Source organism: Copadichromis virginalis, linkage group LG1 (genome assembly GCF_057382275.1).
Source record: "Copadichromis virginalis isolate Kocher_CV1m ecotype Utaka linkage group LG1, C_Virginalis_male_GT1.1, whole genome shotgun sequence".
Classification (NCBI taxonomy): domain Eukaryota; kingdom Metazoa; phylum Chordata; class Actinopteri; order Cichliformes; family Cichlidae; genus Copadichromis; species Copadichromis virginalis.
Genome location: NC_140618.1, coordinates 16,945,550 through 16,963,508, shown reverse-complemented (window position 1 = coordinate 16,963,508; position 17,959 = coordinate 16,945,550). Strand labels below are relative to the sequence as shown.

The window sequence follows — 17,959 nt, the reverse complement described above, 5'->3', positions numbered from 1 at the left end:
TTCTGTGTTCCAGATGCTCAACTGATGATACAGCTCAGTACACTGCTATGGCTGTAAACCTCCATGGACAAGCCTCCAGTCAGGCCTCCATTATTGTGAAGAGTAAGCCATTCAATCTGATAACCAGAGGCTTTAAGTGTAAAGCAATGGACGTGCAACAGGGTTGCACACGCTGACTCTCATACACACACAAGCCAACCCCCAAACTCTAGACCAGATGCAAGAACGTAAACATTTGTTTATAGTTTAGTGTTGCTAACTGACTTAGCCAAAGTACCAAAACACCCCAAGTCTGCCACCCATTCGCACGATCTACCACTCTGTTGCTACGATCCATAGCTTGCCTCAATCGACTCAATAAAGACTTTGTGAAACCAGTGCTATACTTGCGACACTGAGAGGTTAACTTACATCAGGGACTGTACACTTGACAACGTGTACACAAACTCTTGATATGGAGCAGGCAACATGCCCAGACCAATCAGAAGAAACCACAGTGATGTGTGAGCAAAAGCGCCGCTTGTACTCCATAAATCAAATTCCAGTAATTATTTAATTGATGCTGCCTCACGATCATATGCTATGCCTCCAAGCAGAGAATATCCAACTTCCTTTGGTAATGATATTTCAAGTTGGGTTGATAACACTTTTGTGATTATTGTGGCAAATAACGATGAGACTGATTGCTGTAAGCAAAAAGGGAACTCTGTGACAGGAACTAGTTCTAACTAGGAAACCATGGACGTGGTTTTACAGTAGCAACCTATTAAGCACAATAATCGAAATACAATCACACCCCAAATCATAACCCACTATTCTCTAAATAGGAAGGCTAATTCACTATGGGACCATATCTTACAAAATCAACCCTAATTGTGCAAAACAGGATTTAAAACTAGCAAATTAAATCATAACTTAAACTTGGGTTAACATTTGTGTCACTTCCCCAATAAACTTCCATACAATCAGACCCCCCACCCAACACAGACACACACACACAGACCACAGGATTCTCCTTTTGCTGACTTTGGCTTCACTTCTGAGACTAGAGGCTACTTCACAAAGTGTCTATACCTACAGCTGAGTGTTTACTATGAGGAGTTACTTGTGCAATTAGCAACATTTCAACAAATTTCATGTAGGGTTATTTTACAATAAATGTTATTCATAAAAAAAGTAATCATATTTAGATGAATCATACAAATCTGTAACTGCACATCTGTATTATTTCAGCTGGCTGTTGCTGCCAATCACACACAACGTTTACTGTTTTTTGTTGTTTTTTTGTGCAGGATTCAAGCAGGAGGAAGAGTCCTGTTCATATGCATGGCTGCCTTATGAAGGTAGGCAAAGTAATTACCTCCAGAGAACATCAGCACTAGATTTTAAAATACTCATAAATTACAACTGTAATACAATTATATCATTTAATATGAGTTAACATAATATTCCTCTATTCTCCTTTCAAAAGAGCGTGTGAAGCAACATGCTGTTACCACCAATTCTACTATCTCTTTCATGTTATCTCTCTTCTTTTCCCCAGCTTCTATGCTACCAAAGATCCATTACACTAAAATCCACATTACTTTTTTGGAGATGTTTGGACCAGTGTTTGCTACCGAGGGTGAATCTGCCACCCTTTCTGCTACCATGACCCTGGAGCCCAACCTGGCAAACCTACAGCCTGAGGCACAGTGGTACAGAGATGGTAATTGATATAAAATAGCACTTTATGATACAGTAATTACCCTATAATTGCTAGTAATATATGCTAAATGCCACAGTGACTGCCTGACCCAATCTAGCCGACATGCAGCCAGAGGCACAGCAGTGGAAAAATTAGAAAATGTTATGGACACTATTTTTATTGCCTATTAATTATACCAAAAGCAGTTAAGTAGACTCAAGTAATATCACCCCAAATTTGTGAGCCGTTTCATTTGCTACGTGTGTGTCTGAGGTATAAAAGAAAATTCTAGCTTATTTTTGTTGTATGCAGAAAGGCTTTATTTACTCAAACTTGATGTTTCATTATTTTAGCATTTTATAGTTCAGGTTCATAAGAGTTATGCGGTGAAGCTGAGTCAATGAGCCTGTCTCATTTTTCCTAGACACTCGTCTGTTTGACTCTAAATGGGTGAAGATTGAAACTGGTAGAGGATTCAGCAAATTGACTCTTCCAAATCTCTACAAAGATGACGAGGGTCTCTATACCCTGCGCATGGTCACTAAAGGAGGCACCGCAGAACACAGCGCCTTTGTCTCAGTCGCAGGTAAGATGAGCCAAACGTTGGACTGGATAAGATTAACGTATTTCTAAATCCAGTTTGGAAACTGGAGCTTAAATTTTATGAAACTGATACGGTTTTGCTGTCAACATAATACTTATTCTGCTAACTGCTAATGCTAAGTATTATTGCTTCTTATTTCTTATGAATAATGTGATTATTAAAACAATGCACGTCATCACTTCCTGTCTAGATGGTCCTCCTCCAGTCCCTGCTGCACCTGGTGCTCCTATGGACATCAAGATCCATGATGCCAACAGAGACTATGTCATTGTGTCATGGAAGCCTCCTAATACAACTACAGAGGGTCCAATCCTGGGATACTTTGTCGACAAGTAAGAGTTACTGGTATAAACGCCATAAACAGATAAACTGGCCAGCATAAAGACAAACTAATTACTTTAAGTAATCCTATTGAGCTTACTTGAGTATCAAATTACTGTTTTTTGTCTCAAGGAAGAGGGGCAGTCCATGTTCTCTTTATTGCACATAAAATACACAGCTGCTTTTGTTTATTTCTTCTGTCGCTCATATTTTAACCTAAACAGAGCAGGAATGGGCATGCTCTGCTACCTATTGGCTGCTTTTCATTCTTTTTCAATCTGCATTTTTTTTGCTGAGGAAGCTCTTTTCCTGCTTATGTCTTTTTTTTTGTCTAGCATCATAATGAACAGATAATTTCAGCACAAGTGCTTTCAGTGAGGCTCCAACAGGTACACTGTTCTGATCTCATATACCAATCAGCATTTTTTAATAATATGGTAGCATACACAAAACATAAAACATCCATTATAAACTTGTACACATATTACTCTTTGCAATAGTTACATGTTTATAATGACTCCATGCCATACCAGTATTTTATCAGATCTTTCTATTTGCATTCATCTCATTAACTCTGCGACATTCTCATCTTTTCTCTTCTTAGATGTGAGGTTGGAACTGAAAACTGGACCCAATGTAACGATCACCCCATAAAGATCTGTAAATATCCGGTGTCTGGGCTGTTTGAAGGGCACTCCTTCTACTTCAGAGTCAGAGCTGTTAACTCCCATGGAATCAGCAAACCTTCTCGTATGTCTGATCCCATCACTGCAATGGACCCCACTGAGTTTGAGAGGCTTCACGGTGGGTTTAACTACACTAATACAGAGAAATGTCTAAGCTCACCTTAAAAATACAGTGTTTTGAAGTTTTGCCATGTGTCATGTTGTCATTATTGTAGTCACTATTGTTTGAAATTATAACTGTCTTCTTGTTTCTTGCTAAACAGTTATTCATGTAGAATTACAATCAGCCCTGATTTAAAGCACATAATAAAAAACACATTATGTAACTAAATTATGTCATATTGTACTTATCTCATGCTTTTATTTGGGGGCAGGTTAGACTTGTAAAATACACACTAATCAGTCTATTTTATAGCATTAGATACGGTACATGTTCAGCTCCTATATAAACAACAAATTTGTATTTAAAATGATCTCAAAAAAAGGTCACTATCAATCACAAACACATGATCATCTCTTTATCTTCCTCTAGCCAAAAGGCTTGGAGGAAGACTGGATATCGTGTCTTACCATGACGAAGTTGAAGGTGGGTTTGAATTGAAGTTGATACATACATTCTGATGCTCTGTTTAAACTTCAGCAGGTTGTCTTGACCATGTCTCCAAGTTGAAATGCAATGAGTTGCTGACTGGTGATTGGCTGATTAGATATTTGTGTTAAGCAATTGAACAGATGTACGCAAGGAAGCGACTGGTTCGTGTATTTGTTACGCCACATATAATATGTATTATATTTTTAACGTTTTCAGTCTTGTTTCTTTGTAGCTGAAGGAAAGCCTCCAGGTGTTCCATCAGGAATTAATGCCTCAGAAACAGACAGGACCTATGTTGTTTTGAGCTGGAAAGCCCCAGCGTACACCAGCAGCGCTCCCATGTGGTACTACATAGAAAAGGTAACAAACAATGTCATATTCTAATTCACTGACTTCCCCCTCAACAGTTGTTTATAGTTTGACGAAGCAGTAACAGCAGTTTTTTTCTCCTTTATATTATGCAGCTGCATTAACTTGTGTGCCTAAACTATTTTTACAGGTCTTCTGTATAACACATATAGAGACAAGCCTTGGAAAAAATAAAATACATTTTTAAAATGTAAACAAACTTGCTTCCATGTCTCCGTCTCTCCACAGTGCATGGCAGACAGTGGCGCATGGCAGCGCGTTAACACCCAGGTCCCTATTCGATCTCCTCGTTATGCTGTCTTTGACCTGGCAGAGGGAAAACAATATAAGTTCAGAGTTTTGTCTGCCAACATTTATGGGACCAGTGCGCCATCAGAGCCAACTGGACCTATTCAGACTCAGGAACTCAAAGGTTTGCCTCCATTTTTCCTTTCCTGTTACACAGCAGTAGTGTTTATTATTACCAATTACCAGTTGCAACACCTTTAATTGTATTTCTGTGTTACTTCACAACAAAATGTGGTGTGGGTGATCTTCTGAACTGCTTACTACAAAAAGTTTTCAATATGTCAGCTGAGAGATTTGTTTCAAATGTTTCAAACATGAAGCTGACATAAAAATTATGGTCAGGTGTAAGAGGGTTGTGGTATAGATACTGAGTAGCAGCCACTTGAAAACCAGAAGAACCTAATATAAAGTATCCTTAATTGTAATTACAGTATTATGTAGCTATTTTTTATTTATTTTTTAATCAATTGCAGGCGTACCATCCGCTCCTGGTCAGGTGATTGCGACAAGGGAAACAGACACCTCTGTCCTCATCCAATGGGCTCCTCCAAAGGAACCTAATAATTTGATTGGTTATTACATTGACCAGTGTGTGCAAGGATCCAAGAACTGGACCTCAGCCAATCACAAACCTCACAAGAACACCAAGTATGTTTCTAGCGACACACAAACACACTGTTGGGCTCAAAAATGGATTTTTTTCTCTGGCTGCTTATTACACAATGGGCTTTGTGTCACGTTTGTGTCTCTTCAGGTTTGTGGTTAGTGGTTTGACCACAGGAGAAACCTACATGTTCCGCGTCCAGGCTATCAATGAGCTGGGTCTCAGTGATGAATCCCAGGAGTCAGCACCTTTGACTGTCAAGGCTGCCCTTAGTCAGTAATGCCAAATATTTGCTCACTACTGCAGATGTTAATCATGATAACTGCCCCAAACCTTTTCATTTTAAAGAATTAAAACTCAATACTGTTCTTACAGCCACCCCATCTGCTCCTTATAACATTGCACTGCTGTACTGCGACGGCCATTCAATGATCCTGAACTGGAAGAAGCCTCTTCGCTCTGGAGGAGCAAAGATCAAAGAGTATTATGTGGACAAAAGACGTAGAGGAACAACCATGTGGAGGGAGGTTCATATCCCACCAATCACAGAGAGAGTTTATAAGGTATTTGGACTCTTTTTATAACATTCAAACATCAAAACAAACAGAAGAGGGCCACAATTTTGCATACATACTTGCATACTCTTCTTATTATATATCATACAAAAGTTAAGATACATATTATTTTATTTGGGATGGTCTGATTATTTTGTGCAAAACTGGCCTGTTCAACTCTGAAAGTGGCATGTCCATTTTGTTTAAATTGATAATGATAACTAGGATTTTAGTTAACCATGTAACATTTTATTAAAAGGTGGAGAACTTGACAGAGGGAGCAGTCTATCAGTTCCAGGTTTATGGAGCCAACCTGGCTGGTCTTGGACCAGCGTCCAAACATTCAGAAGACCTTACATGTGATGCCTGGACAATGCCAGAACCTGGTTAGTAAATTTCACTTTTTAGTGACTGACTTTAAACTCTGAGTCAAAAGTGAAGCTTTTACACTTCTAGAAAGATAAATATGGAATTGTTGTTCTTCTCCTCTCATCATCTGGCTCATATAGGCCCAGCCTATGACCTGACCTTTTGTGAAGTGAGAGATAATTCATTGGTGGTTGAGTGGCAAAAGCCTGTCTACACTGGTTCTGAACCAATCACAGGCTACCATGTTGAGTATGCCAAGAAGGGTACTGCTAACTGGATCACAGCCAATGAAAAAGCTGCCAGTCACCGCTTCCTAAAGGTGAGGGTATCACTGTTCCAATCTATGAATCATAGAGGTTATCCTCCACTGCTCATCAGAGATTTTACTCAAGCACGCAAGACAAAAGAAATTGGAATAACGCTTTTAATTTACAATATAACATATAGGTTAGACTAAATGTTGGCACTGCTGAAACAAGTGTAAAATGCAGTGCATGACGTTTATTATGTAACAGTGTGTTTCTTCATCTTTACTGAACTTTTCCCCCCCCCAAAACATCAATTTTCATCCACTTTTTCCAGCACTTTATTTACCACTACCAAAACTGCAGCAGTGTAGGTACAAAAACTGTGTGACACTGACATCTAGTGGATGAACCAAGTAACTACTTGGTGAAATGGTACAAAAAGAAAATCTGTTAAAGGTGAATCACTTATGTGTGATAATGGAAAGTCAGTAAAGTAAAATAAGACAAGAATAATTATAATAATACCAAGACCATTTAGTGATCTAATAAAAATATGCTTTGAAACAATACGGATTACTCATGCATTATTAATATTTAGGGTAAGTTGCCTAAAAGAACAGGGGGAATTATAATAATAGATCCAGCTGCTGCTGGGCTAAAGGATGATATATTTTACATTAATTCACAGCACCAAGTGATCAACAAAATAAATAGTATTGTTAGATTCAGAATAGAATATGCTGTTATTATGTCATAATTTATTTACCTGTCAATTTTGCACAGGTTGAAAGTTACCACACCCATTTACAGACGTTCACACCTCCACTCCCCCTAGCAACAGATTGTCTGTTTGTGTCCTAGGTAACAGGTCTGGAGGTGGGCACTACCTATGTGTTCAGAGTGCGTGCAGTCAATGCTGCTGGAGTGGGTATGGCCTCAATGGCCTCTGACCCTGTGACTGCCAAGGCCGTGGCAGGTAACATTTAACAGCAGACAGAAACTGAATACCTTACTATTAGAATATAAGGGTATTAGAATTCATAAATATGTGTCTCCAAGTTCCTCTTTGTAAAGCATACAAAGTGCTATGGTTTTGCTTTGAGTGAGTGTTGCACTATTGTTGACAGTGGTGAAGGCAAGAGTTTAAGAGCGAGTGGACACATGTGATATCAATCCATCAAATATCAAAGCTCACATTAATAGCTGTTTAGGCTTTCTGGGCATTAACTGGAGACAAAAATGAGTCTAAAAACTATGTTTATCTGTGTATTGAAGGTTCCCAGGAGGTGTCCTGTGTGGTGGATGAGAAGTCAGGTGACATTGTTCTGTCATTCGAGTCCTGCCAGATAAACGAAGGCTCCAAGTTCATCTGGAAGAAAGATTATAAAGAAATCACAGATTTCTCTAAAGGGGTAGTGATTAAATCCGAGGGCATCCAGTAAGACCACAGCCACACACATATATAACATGCATATGGCATCAAACATTTGCATTCAATTTCAGCTTGAACAATCTCTCTGACTGTGTGTGTCTGTGTTTCTCTTCCGCCCTCCACTGCAGCTCTAAGCTGATCTTCAAGAACCCAGATAAGGAGGACTTTGGGACGTATTCTGTTTCTGTCACAAACACAGAGGGAGTGTCATCCAGCTACACAATCTCTAATGAAGGTAGGTTCAATTCATTGCTAAGTAAGGATGGCTCTGATGCTTAGGCACCCAGTCAACTGTCATGAAAAATTTGAAAATCTATAAAAGAATCTGCAACTTAGACTTAATGAAATCTCTCATGTTTATGTTTATTTGTATTCTATACTCATGGCTCATTTGCCCTTGTTGACTTATGGTAATTTGCGATGTTGCCTTTATTATCTTAATCATCTCATCGCATTAGTTTGCATTCCATATCCGTTTCCTACCTCTGTTAAACTATTGCATGCAAATACCACTCATGCCTTGATCGTGAAAATGTGAACAGCTGTAGAGCAACACCCTAATAACTACATCAAAAGCGCAGACTTGAGCTAAAATCAAAAGAAAACTGTATCGGAGAACTAAGGCAGTGTGTAGAATGCAATAAAAGATGAAAGCAGTGAGAGCATACTTAAAAACAATCAGCCTGGCATGTAGGCAACAAACAATTTCATTACACAGCTGATGATACTAGCAGAGCGCATTATTTCTCCAAGCTTGGGGCACTGAACATGTTTTACCACCAGATCTTCGTGGCAAAAGGATTTCTGTAGGAAAGCTTCACAACGCTTTTCCTTCTATTGCACCAGTTTGCTACGAGGCTATAATACGTGGCTTCCACTGATTGCTTCCCATTCGGCCTACAGTTATTCCACTGTAACTCGCAATAATTTCTGAACTTCTAGCACGCAAGGATTCATTCATTTCAGTTATATCACAGGTACTTGGTGAGGCTCCAATAATACAACAACTCATAATACAGGCTGTGTTTCAGGGTAAGCATTCAGGGCCAGTTATGAGTCACAATGTAATTTTGTTCTTTCAGCTTTGAGCTTCAGTTTTAATGTTTTTGTTCCTTGATTTTCCTCTCCCTGACTTATCTGGTACCTCATCGAAGCTAATGGTAAAATTAGACCAATGTATAAAATGTCACATGTATGATAACTGCATGTCTGTGTCTATAAAATAATGTGTCTGTGCCTTATAGAGTTGGTAAAGATGCTGGCGCTCAGTTATGATATCAGACACCCAGGTAGGTACCTTTGACTGACTCTTTCAATCTCTCTGAGTTTCTCTCTCTTTGTCCTTTTTAATCTCTTCTTTAAAACTTTCTCCTCTGAGTCTTAATCTGTCTTACCTGCTCACTTCATTTCTCGTTCTCCCTCTTTTATGCTTTTATTTTTCTTTCTTCTTCTGCCTTTGAAGATTTCTGATTTCTTTATTTTTTTAGGGGCAGATTTCTCTTTTTATTTGATCCAAAAAAAAAGAAAAAAAAGAAAAAAGTCTTACCTGCTTTTGCATCACATTGCCTAAGCTCTTCTCCTTCTCCTGTCCTCTCCTCCTTCGTCTCCTCATTAAACAAGGACAATAATGTTTTGAAACCCCTTACCCTTCCTCCCTCTTGTCCTCTAGTCATCCCGCTGAAGTCTGAGTTGGCCTATAAGATTCTGGAGAGAGGCCGAATGAGGTTCTGGCTGCAGGCTGAGGAGATTTCTTCCAATGTCACCTACAAATTCTTTGCAAACAACAAGGAACTGTCTGGAGCTGATGTAAGATACATCTTAGTTTACCCGCAGATTGTAGTCAGTTCCTACCTATGCCACTCTCCCTATGCAGTACTTGAAATTCATGGGTGTAGAAAGTCATGCAAATGGAAAATGAAGTCCGGAAAATGATATATCAGTTAGCCAGGTAGTCTTCTTTCAGCTGTAATTTTTGCGAGGCTCAAACTGAAAGGTCCCAGAGTATGGGCTAAACCATTTAAGTGAGCCTTGCAAATAAAAACAGAAGAGATGAATGATTTATATTCTAGCTTCAAGGTGAACAACCTACTTTTCTATCAAGACAATAGTTCAGTCAGCTGTTTTTAACTACACAAAAGTTATGATAGTCACAAAGTCTGTCGTCAAGTAGGCTTTTTAAAATTACAACTCTATTTTTCTGCAGCCCAACAAGATGGCTCATGATGTCGCTACAGGGATCATTGAGTTCATCATGGATCATTTCACTGAGGAGAATGAGGGGACATATACCTGCCAGATCACAGATGGAGGAGGAAAGGCACAGAGCTCACTGGTTCTGATTGGAAATGGTAAGAGGGACCAAGGTTTACTGCTGTCCTACGATCAGCCTTTCAAATGTGGTTCCAACCCAGTTGGACCCCACAAAACCTGCAGTATCCGACTACATTCAACAAAAAAAGAACAATACCCTCTGGACTGTATTTTCTTTCTTTTTTTTAAGTGGATGTGTGCAGAAAGAACTTATCACAACCTCTTATTTTTCAGCGTACTAATTAGGGGGTATGCTGTCAAGCCTAAGCCAGGAGAAACACAGACATGTAGCAGAGAGTGTATAGAATGGGCTTTTTTGTATGACAGTAGACTTAGCATCTGCTGCATTAGAGATCCCATTATGGAAATGTCTTAAGCCCGTTAGTGTAGAGAAGGGTTTGAACTTCATGTCTATAGGACTCCCTAAGACTCAACTAAAGATGCTTGATTTCATAAATTATGATTCTGCTCTCATATGGGGGACCACTAAAAAAAGAATCTATAGCAACACTTTGATCTTTTAATTATTCTCCGTTTATGTGTATCTGTATGTGCACATAGCTTTCAAGGCAGCACTGGCTGAGGCTGATTTCCAGAGGAGAGAGTACATCAGAGTCAAAGAGGGTAAGAAATACAAAACATCATCCAATTTTAAGCTTGTAAGAGCTTTGTTCTTAATTTAGCCTGAGACCAGCACAACACTATGTTACCCAGGAGATAACTAATGAGTGAGCATACAGGAGAGAAGTACACTATCTTTACATAAACTCTCGAGCTGCAACCTTAAAACCACACATCAGTTAATACAGCTTATAACAAGGTTCCTCAAGTGTTTTGTAAAAGCTTATGTCCATTTTCAAGGCTTCCTCTCATGTTTCCTTTCACTACAGGCCCCCACTTTAGTGAGTTTCTATCACTTCAGATTGGGGATGACTGCTCTGTCACTTTGGTTTGCAAGGTAAACACAGTGGTACTCGATATTTATTGAATATTTACAGTCTGACAAATGGGAGGCTCACTTACTGAGCAGATATTCTATGGAGACTAAGTGTGGATGCCACAGTGCTGCGTAATGATAAGGTCCAGACAGATAATAACTCGAATTGTCACGGTTTTTCCTGCCCTTGTTAGAATGAAGTATATTATCAAGAACATTTTAAAATTAAAGTGGCCGTTTATATGCTCGGGGACAGTTAAGTTGACATCAGCATATCTTTGATTTATGCAGAGATATAGTAAATATATGCATTCATTATTTGACTGTTGAGTATCAAAACAGAGCAAGCTTAAACATCAACCAGTTTTCAGAAAAATGCTCTACTTCTAATATGGGATCATTTAGGGTATAATATGTTGCAGAAAAATATAAACAGCCTCAAGTTTTTTTTGGTTGAAAGACAGGATTTACATTTTAATCCATCAAGTGGGTGAGAATTACTGCAAAAAGTTGATGAGGTACAGTTATGTGCTAACATTTGGGAACCTCTGGTTGACTTGTTGACTTTTGTAGGCAAGAATAAGTGTACTTGTCCTGCAGCAAACAGGCATTTTAAATAACCCCTTCTTCAAATGCTAATGCACTCTTACCATATAGTTCATTAACTAAACAGCCAAGCATTAAACTGTGTTTTACCATTTTCTCCGATTAGTATTATTTTTATATTCAGAAAACAAAAGCACCAATGCATTAACATTTAAGAGATTTGTTTTTCACTTTAATCCGTTTGCTGCAGGCATTTGCTTCCTTTGTCTTTCAAAAGCCTCGTCGACATCTCTTGCTCTTCCTAAACTACCACATAAACAAGACTTTATATACAGCACATCACTGGTCATCTGGATTTGCATTGTTCGATGAATTGTATAAAATATAAAGTGTGTGTGTGACAATAAAACTTCACTTCCTGTTTTTCGAAAATAATAATATGCAATTTTTATTGATTTTAACAGGTTGCTAACTTGAAGAAGGAATCAGTGTTTCACTGGTTTAGAGAAGACACGGAGATCATCCCGGATGTAAAACCTGACCTGGGATCAGGAGTCTGTAAACTGCCAATTAAAGAGGTAAGAGCACACTGTGGCACTAAAGACTATGTTTTTGTTTTTTCCCAACGCTGTCCTCATGGTGTGTTCAAAATTGACAAATCTGCATTCCCTATGTTGCACTGTTTCTTCTCCAGTTTTCACTGAAGACAGCAGGAATTTACAAAGCCACCATCAGTGATGACAGAGGAAAAGATATGAGCCAAATAAACATTTCTGGAAAAGGTAAACATGTTCTCTATTTTTGCAGTTCATCTTACCGCTTAATAAAAATGACAAGTTCACTGTCTGGATAGTTAGCTTGATGTCTTACTGAGCAAGTATAATTGTTTAACTACAGTGTATTATTCTTACAAAAAGAATAAATAAAATGCTTGACATGGGGAAAAAATGTATAATGTTATAAACTGTTTATTTTTTTTACTGATTTTTCCTCAAAAGCAGCAGGATACAAAGTAGATATATTACCATACTGAAAAACAATTGTTCCTATTTTTTCTAAACAAAACCACAACACAAGAAAAAAGGAAATAATAAAAAAGCCTCGGTCTACAAATTACATCTTGAATGATTCATAAATTATGATTGGTGCCAAAACTGTTAAAATTAGTCAAAAACATTTTTTGTCAATTCCAAAAGGCAGCTCCCCTCCAAAAATATCTCGTCTCCCTTTTTTATTCTACGTGTCACTTGTTTGAATGTAACTATTTTGCATGCAGTTTGATCTGCTATCCAAAATAGCTCAGATTGCTTGATTTCCAGTGCGTTAATATTGTTTTACATCCTGATGTCATAGCCAGTGGGACCCATAACCTCTTCATTTCACTGATATTATCTGGTAACAGACCCAGAACACTTAAAACTGTGAGTAAAACAACTGATTCAATAGGTATAATAGCTTCCCAGAATAACACTTCATTTAAAAAACAAAAAAGAACAAAAAACAAAACCCCACTTTCTCAAATTTCTCACAGATGTTGATGTGCCTAAGTTTAATATGTTTGATATGTGAAGATGTTTATATATGAATTAACTGAGACTGAGCTTCACATGAACAAGTATGCCAAGAAACAATCTGGTGAAAGTGTACCTCACAAAACAAATGCAGGTATTTACACAGTTTCACTATGTTGGGTTGGGAAACCATAGAGTAACAGATTCCCATGTTTTCATTAAACCTTCCTTACTGAGCTCTGAATGCAGCCACCAGAGAGCAGCATCATGCCTTTCCATCCTCTTGGCTCCGTCTCTGACCCCGTGTTCCTCTGCCTTTCTTCTAGTCTTTGACGATGCCATAAACAAGCTCAGCCAACTGGCTGGTAAGTCGCTGCATTCTGCACACAGACACACACACCAATAATCTCATAAAGAGACATCCATGTTAAAAACGGTACGACACACCACCAGCACCACCCTCTACCCACTGTAGGCATCCAGTTCAAATTATCTAACTTTAACATGGCACCATCAAACCCCAGTGATGAGAGATTTGGTAGATCCGTCATCAGGCTGATATGGGTCTTGTTTTAAAAACCCTCTGCTACATACACACACACACTTATCAGCGTGTGGCAGAAGTTGTCATGCTGGAAGCATTTGGCCATCATGCCATCATGTGGTGAAATCACTTTAAAATTCCACTGCGCTGTCACAGTGACAGTGTGGAGGAGCATCTTACTCCTATTTTAAGAGACAGTCACTTGACAGCTCTGCAGCAACTGTTCAAGAGGGTTCATTACTGTGATAATGGGAAACCATGGTGATGTGACCAGGTGGATGACACACTTGCCCACTTGTAATGTGCAGTGAGGAAAATCCGACACAGACATTGTGGAGTATAAAATGCCCTTTTAGGTATAACGGCTTAAAAAAAAAAAAAGTTAATAAAACCTGTCATGGTTGAAGTGCTTTACTGAGTGCCAGGATATAAACAATCTGCTCTTTGCTTCATTAGCAGAATTTTCCTCTCCAAACTGGACAAAAGGGAATTTCAAAATAGATCCTACAAATGGCTGAAAATGGAAGTTTGTTTTTATTCAATTAATTCATCTCTGCATGCAGTAGCTTTCACAGCATAGTGAGGTCACAGAGTCCAGCAGCTGCAGGGAAACATGTATTTTACTTTGATTTCAAACGTGGTCCTCACAACCTCCATCGCCTCTATTACCTCCTCCAGGAGCCAGTGCAGCAGAGCTTGTGATAAACTGCACAGCAACAGGCATTCAGCTGCAGTGTCACATGAAGTATTACACCTCAGAGATGAACATCACCTGGTATCATGGGTAAGGAATTAGATTAAACACAGAATTAACACCGCCTCACAAATACAAACATAATACCAAATAGTTGGAGTACGAAGATGAAGGTAAGGAACGGAGGAAGAAAATACGCATAACTCCAGTATTTGTAGTCCTGGTAGTTGTTTTACTAGAGTATTCTTTTAAGTCCACCTATAAACATGCTGACCACAAACGCATTATTCTGGTTTTCCCTCAAGTTAAACTGCCGCGAGTGGGAAAAACAATAAGCCGCATAATAAAACTTCTGATGGGCTATTGGCAAGTGGTTTCATTATCCCTGTTATTGCAGTAAAATTGCCCCGTTTTGTGACAGAAATCACACAGCTATTATTTTCTATAGAGAAGGAAGGCTTTTCTGCACTTAAAAGCACTCCAGTTCACTCCAGAGATTATAAAATGTTAAAAAAATGGGTTCATGAAAGAAAAAGTGGAAAGAACAATGAAGTAAAACTGAATAAAAATTATGAAGCTTTTATTTTAAAACATCTCACTGTCTTTTCTGTGGGTTTGTGTAAGAGCAAGAGGTCGGCATGACATTAGCGAGGCATGTAAATATGATTTTCATTTACCTCACTCGCTCAAAAAGAAACCCCCACCACACAAACACACACACTAACCTCTCTTTTCTTCTCCTCAGTGAGACTAAACTCTCCCACAGTGACAAGATTGTGATTGGTGGAACCCCGGCTATGGCAACAATGGAGGTATTATCATCTTTTATACAAAGCTGAACAGTATATACTTCGGAGGAATCTCACACATCAGTAGCTTTATGACAGTAAAGCACCTCAGACATTGGTGCTGCTGCTCGTCTGTGTTGCTTGTAGGAGTCCTCAAAGTGTCTTTGCAGAGACGAGGAAACTTTGAGATAAATTAAAGGGATAATCACAAGGGAAAGCTAATGAATAAAAATGGTTTAAAATTCATTAAAGTTGATTAAGTAGCGTGTCTTCCGATCGTTTTGTCAGAAAGCTTTATAATTGTAATTAGCCTACCTGTTAAATTAATCTCATTTTAAATCATAGCTCAAAACACACAAAGCAGAAATAAATACCAAGACACTGAGTTGATGCCTCTGCCGTCATGTGGCTGATCATTTTTTTGCTGATTGATTCACAGGTAGTTGAACCAGTGGAGAAGGACAAGGGCAAGTACTCCATCGTGATCACTGACCCTGAAAACTCACATAAACGCACACTGGACCTCAGCGGTGATGGTCAGTACTTTCAGTACTTTTCCTCTCTTATTTCCTTCCCTCCAGAGTCAATTCCTGTTTTTATCGATAACTCTGTAAAAAGAGGGTAGAAAATAACACAGTCACTTGTTTTTATGGCTGTCTTTCAGCGTGTAGTCTCTCTGGTTATACTTCAGCTAGTCTTTGAGTATGAAAGTCTCCAGTTTCATACTGCTGCTTGTGAGTTACATACATTTGAGTGTGGATCGGATTACATACACAACAATGCAAAAGTCTTGAGCTACTCTTTATTTCCCTAATCGTTTGAAAGACAGAAAGCTTTGAAAAGTTTTTCTTTGGACATTAGCTGCTTTTCACTCATTTTCTGGCTAATTATAGAGGAATGGTTTTTTTGGTTTAAACCACCCAACACTGACCTATGTATCATTCAAGCATAAAAATGGCCACCAACTCAACGGTTGAAGCAGTTTTGTGTCTACACATAACAGAAAAATTAGCAAAGAACCATTTTTAAATTGTACCTTTAATAATTACTGCGGCTCAAAACTTTTGCACAGCACTGTATGGAAAAAATCTCCATTAAAACTTCTCAAATTAACTTTTTTGATTTATGACACATTCATGAGTGTTATAACTGAAAGGTGCATTCCTGTATTACCACCATTTTAAAACTATTAATTTCTTTAAAAAAATGTTACCATGTTCATTAGCAGGAAAAGGGAAAGATTCTGTTTTGATATTATAAAGACTATTTTGGTTCTAGGTGTGTCTAAATTTAAAGGAAAGTAAACTGGCATGTGCTGTGACAGTGACTGTTTTCTGTTTTTTGTGTTTAACAGTATATGAGAAAGCCTTTGCAGAGTTCCAGAAACTAAAGTAAGACTATATTCTCAAAGCTGTTTTCTTTTTTTTTAATCTTGTGCCTTTATGTGTCAGACTGGCTCGCCTAATGATGAATCACTGCTTCCTTCACATTTGCTTCATAACTGTGAGTTTGACATCTAATAGTTCAAAGTAATGATTTCCCAGGCTACACTGTGTTCACATACAGAAAACAATAGTCTTGTTTTCCTGCTTCAAATAATGTAAAGAATGAGGTTTTCTATAAATACACGTATATTCGACTCTCTCGTTCTGATTGTATTTGAATAGTAAAACATCTATTGGAAATTTCATTAACATTTGTTTCTCCACATTTCAAACAGTGCAAAGCCTTCAGATCATTTGAGACACTGCAGAAGGATTGTATGAGCCTTTGTAACCACTATATGCTCAGTGTTAATCAGTGTAGATCCATGCATTGATTAGACTTGTCACTTTAAAATATCAGTGCACTCCTAACTCCAAACTGCTACACTAAAACTAACTGCTTGTTTTGAATATTTTAGTTGTTTAATTAGTCTGTGCTTTGCCCTGTAAGGACCTGTGCAAGTCTGACTCAGGATTTAATCCCAGAATAAAGTTATGATTTTCAGATTAGGTCACTATATTATTTGATGACTTATTCTCCTTTTTCTGTGACTGAAGAAACTGTGTGTATGCTTTAAATCACTGCTGCATGAATGTAGCATGCTGCAAATCGAATCAGATGCTTCCCTGGCACTATTGCATGAGCAGAATCTAAAGAGCTCCAAGAGGTGTAAAACTTCTGCATGCAAGTATGGTTTTTCTTCACCTACAGCTACAGTTTTGAAAAGTCTTGTTAAATCACTGCAACTCGAGTTGCATAAATGATCAATACAGCATTAGGAAAAATTACCCTGCATCTTTAAGTTGAGCAAATTCAAAAACTCCAAGGCTGGCTGTCTGGAAAGAGTCCAGCGCATTATAATTTGAGATAAAAATCTTGGTTAAAAATAGAAGCAGTCAGGTAGCAGAGATCCTTTGGGGTCTGTCGGCTAATTGGGCCAAAGCAAACCCCACACCCACACACACATTTTGCAAATCCTTTTAGGAAAGGGATTGAGACTGCAAACACTAAACACTGCATGCAGTGTGGAAACCATCCAAATCCCTTTTCCAATTAACATTCAAAGAGAGACATTTAAGCACAAGACTTTACAAACACATTGAAACAAGTGACACGCTGTTACCCTTTTGATTGAGCATCAACTTGCCAAGAGGAGAGCAGAGTTTCCCCAACCATCTGGTCCTGTGGCTGACCTCTGGTCCTGCCATGCTGCTCCAACAGCCCTCACATAACAATATCATTTTTCCCCAGGAAATATACATGAAACTCCTGAAGTAAACAATATTAAAAGGAGGTTTGGCTGTAAATCTAAAGCACCTTGTAGCACACCATCTGACCACTGTTAGTTAACCGAAAGGAAAAAGAAAAAAAACAAAGAAAAAATGATGAG

General features: G+C 38.4%; 1 protein-coding gene and 1 long non-coding RNA gene across 2 annotated transcripts in view; one reads left to right on the top strand and one right to left on the bottom strand.

The window, feature by feature from the left end:
* The window catches only part of myom2b (myomesin 2b), a 29,133-nt gene that overhangs the window by 7,484 nt on the left and 3,690 nt on the right, over window positions 1-17,959 (top strand). Inside the window, exons 6-34 of the mRNA XM_085452813.1 lie at window positions 14-102; window positions 1,293-1,343; window positions 1,544-1,708; window positions 2,112-2,273; window positions 2,482-2,623; window positions 3,217-3,416; window positions 3,831-3,884; window positions 4,123-4,250; window positions 4,488-4,671; window positions 5,021-5,195; window positions 5,302-5,423; window positions 5,527-5,714; window positions 5,965-6,091; window positions 6,215-6,393; window positions 7,184-7,298; window positions 7,598-7,760; window positions 7,883-7,989; window positions 8,999-9,043; window positions 9,424-9,560; window positions 9,958-10,102; window positions 10,626-10,688; window positions 10,955-11,022; window positions 12,012-12,125; window positions 12,242-12,329; window positions 13,385-13,423; window positions 14,281-14,386; window positions 15,042-15,108; window positions 15,524-15,620; window positions 16,439-16,475. Of these exons, the coding sequence (XP_085308939.1) occupies window positions 14-102; window positions 1,293-1,343; window positions 1,544-1,708; window positions 2,112-2,273; window positions 2,482-2,623; window positions 3,217-3,416; window positions 3,831-3,884; window positions 4,123-4,250; window positions 4,488-4,671; window positions 5,021-5,195; window positions 5,302-5,423; window positions 5,527-5,714; window positions 5,965-6,091; window positions 6,215-6,393; window positions 7,184-7,298; window positions 7,598-7,760; window positions 7,883-7,989; window positions 8,999-9,043; window positions 9,424-9,560; window positions 9,958-10,102; window positions 10,626-10,688; window positions 10,955-11,022; window positions 12,012-12,125; window positions 12,242-12,329; window positions 13,385-13,423; window positions 14,281-14,386; window positions 15,042-15,108; window positions 15,524-15,620; window positions 16,439-16,475 (3,357 nt within the window). The remainder of the gene's footprint in view (window positions 1-13; window positions 103-1,292; window positions 1,344-1,543; window positions 1,709-2,111; window positions 2,274-2,481; window positions 2,624-3,216; window positions 3,417-3,830; window positions 3,885-4,122; window positions 4,251-4,487; window positions 4,672-5,020; window positions 5,196-5,301; window positions 5,424-5,526; window positions 5,715-5,964; window positions 6,092-6,214; window positions 6,394-7,183; window positions 7,299-7,597; window positions 7,761-7,882; window positions 7,990-8,998; window positions 9,044-9,423; window positions 9,561-9,957; window positions 10,103-10,625; window positions 10,689-10,954; window positions 11,023-12,011; window positions 12,126-12,241; window positions 12,330-13,384; window positions 13,424-14,280; window positions 14,387-15,041; window positions 15,109-15,523; window positions 15,621-16,438; window positions 16,476-17,959) is intronic.
* LOC146718550 (uncharacterized) lies at window positions 12,255-13,506 on the bottom strand. The gene is made up of 2 exons (XR_014919341.1): window positions 12,795-13,506; window positions 12,255-12,404 (listed from the first exon to the last, which is right to left on the bottom strand). It is a non-coding gene; the product is annotated as an uncharacterized LOC146718550 (long non-coding RNA).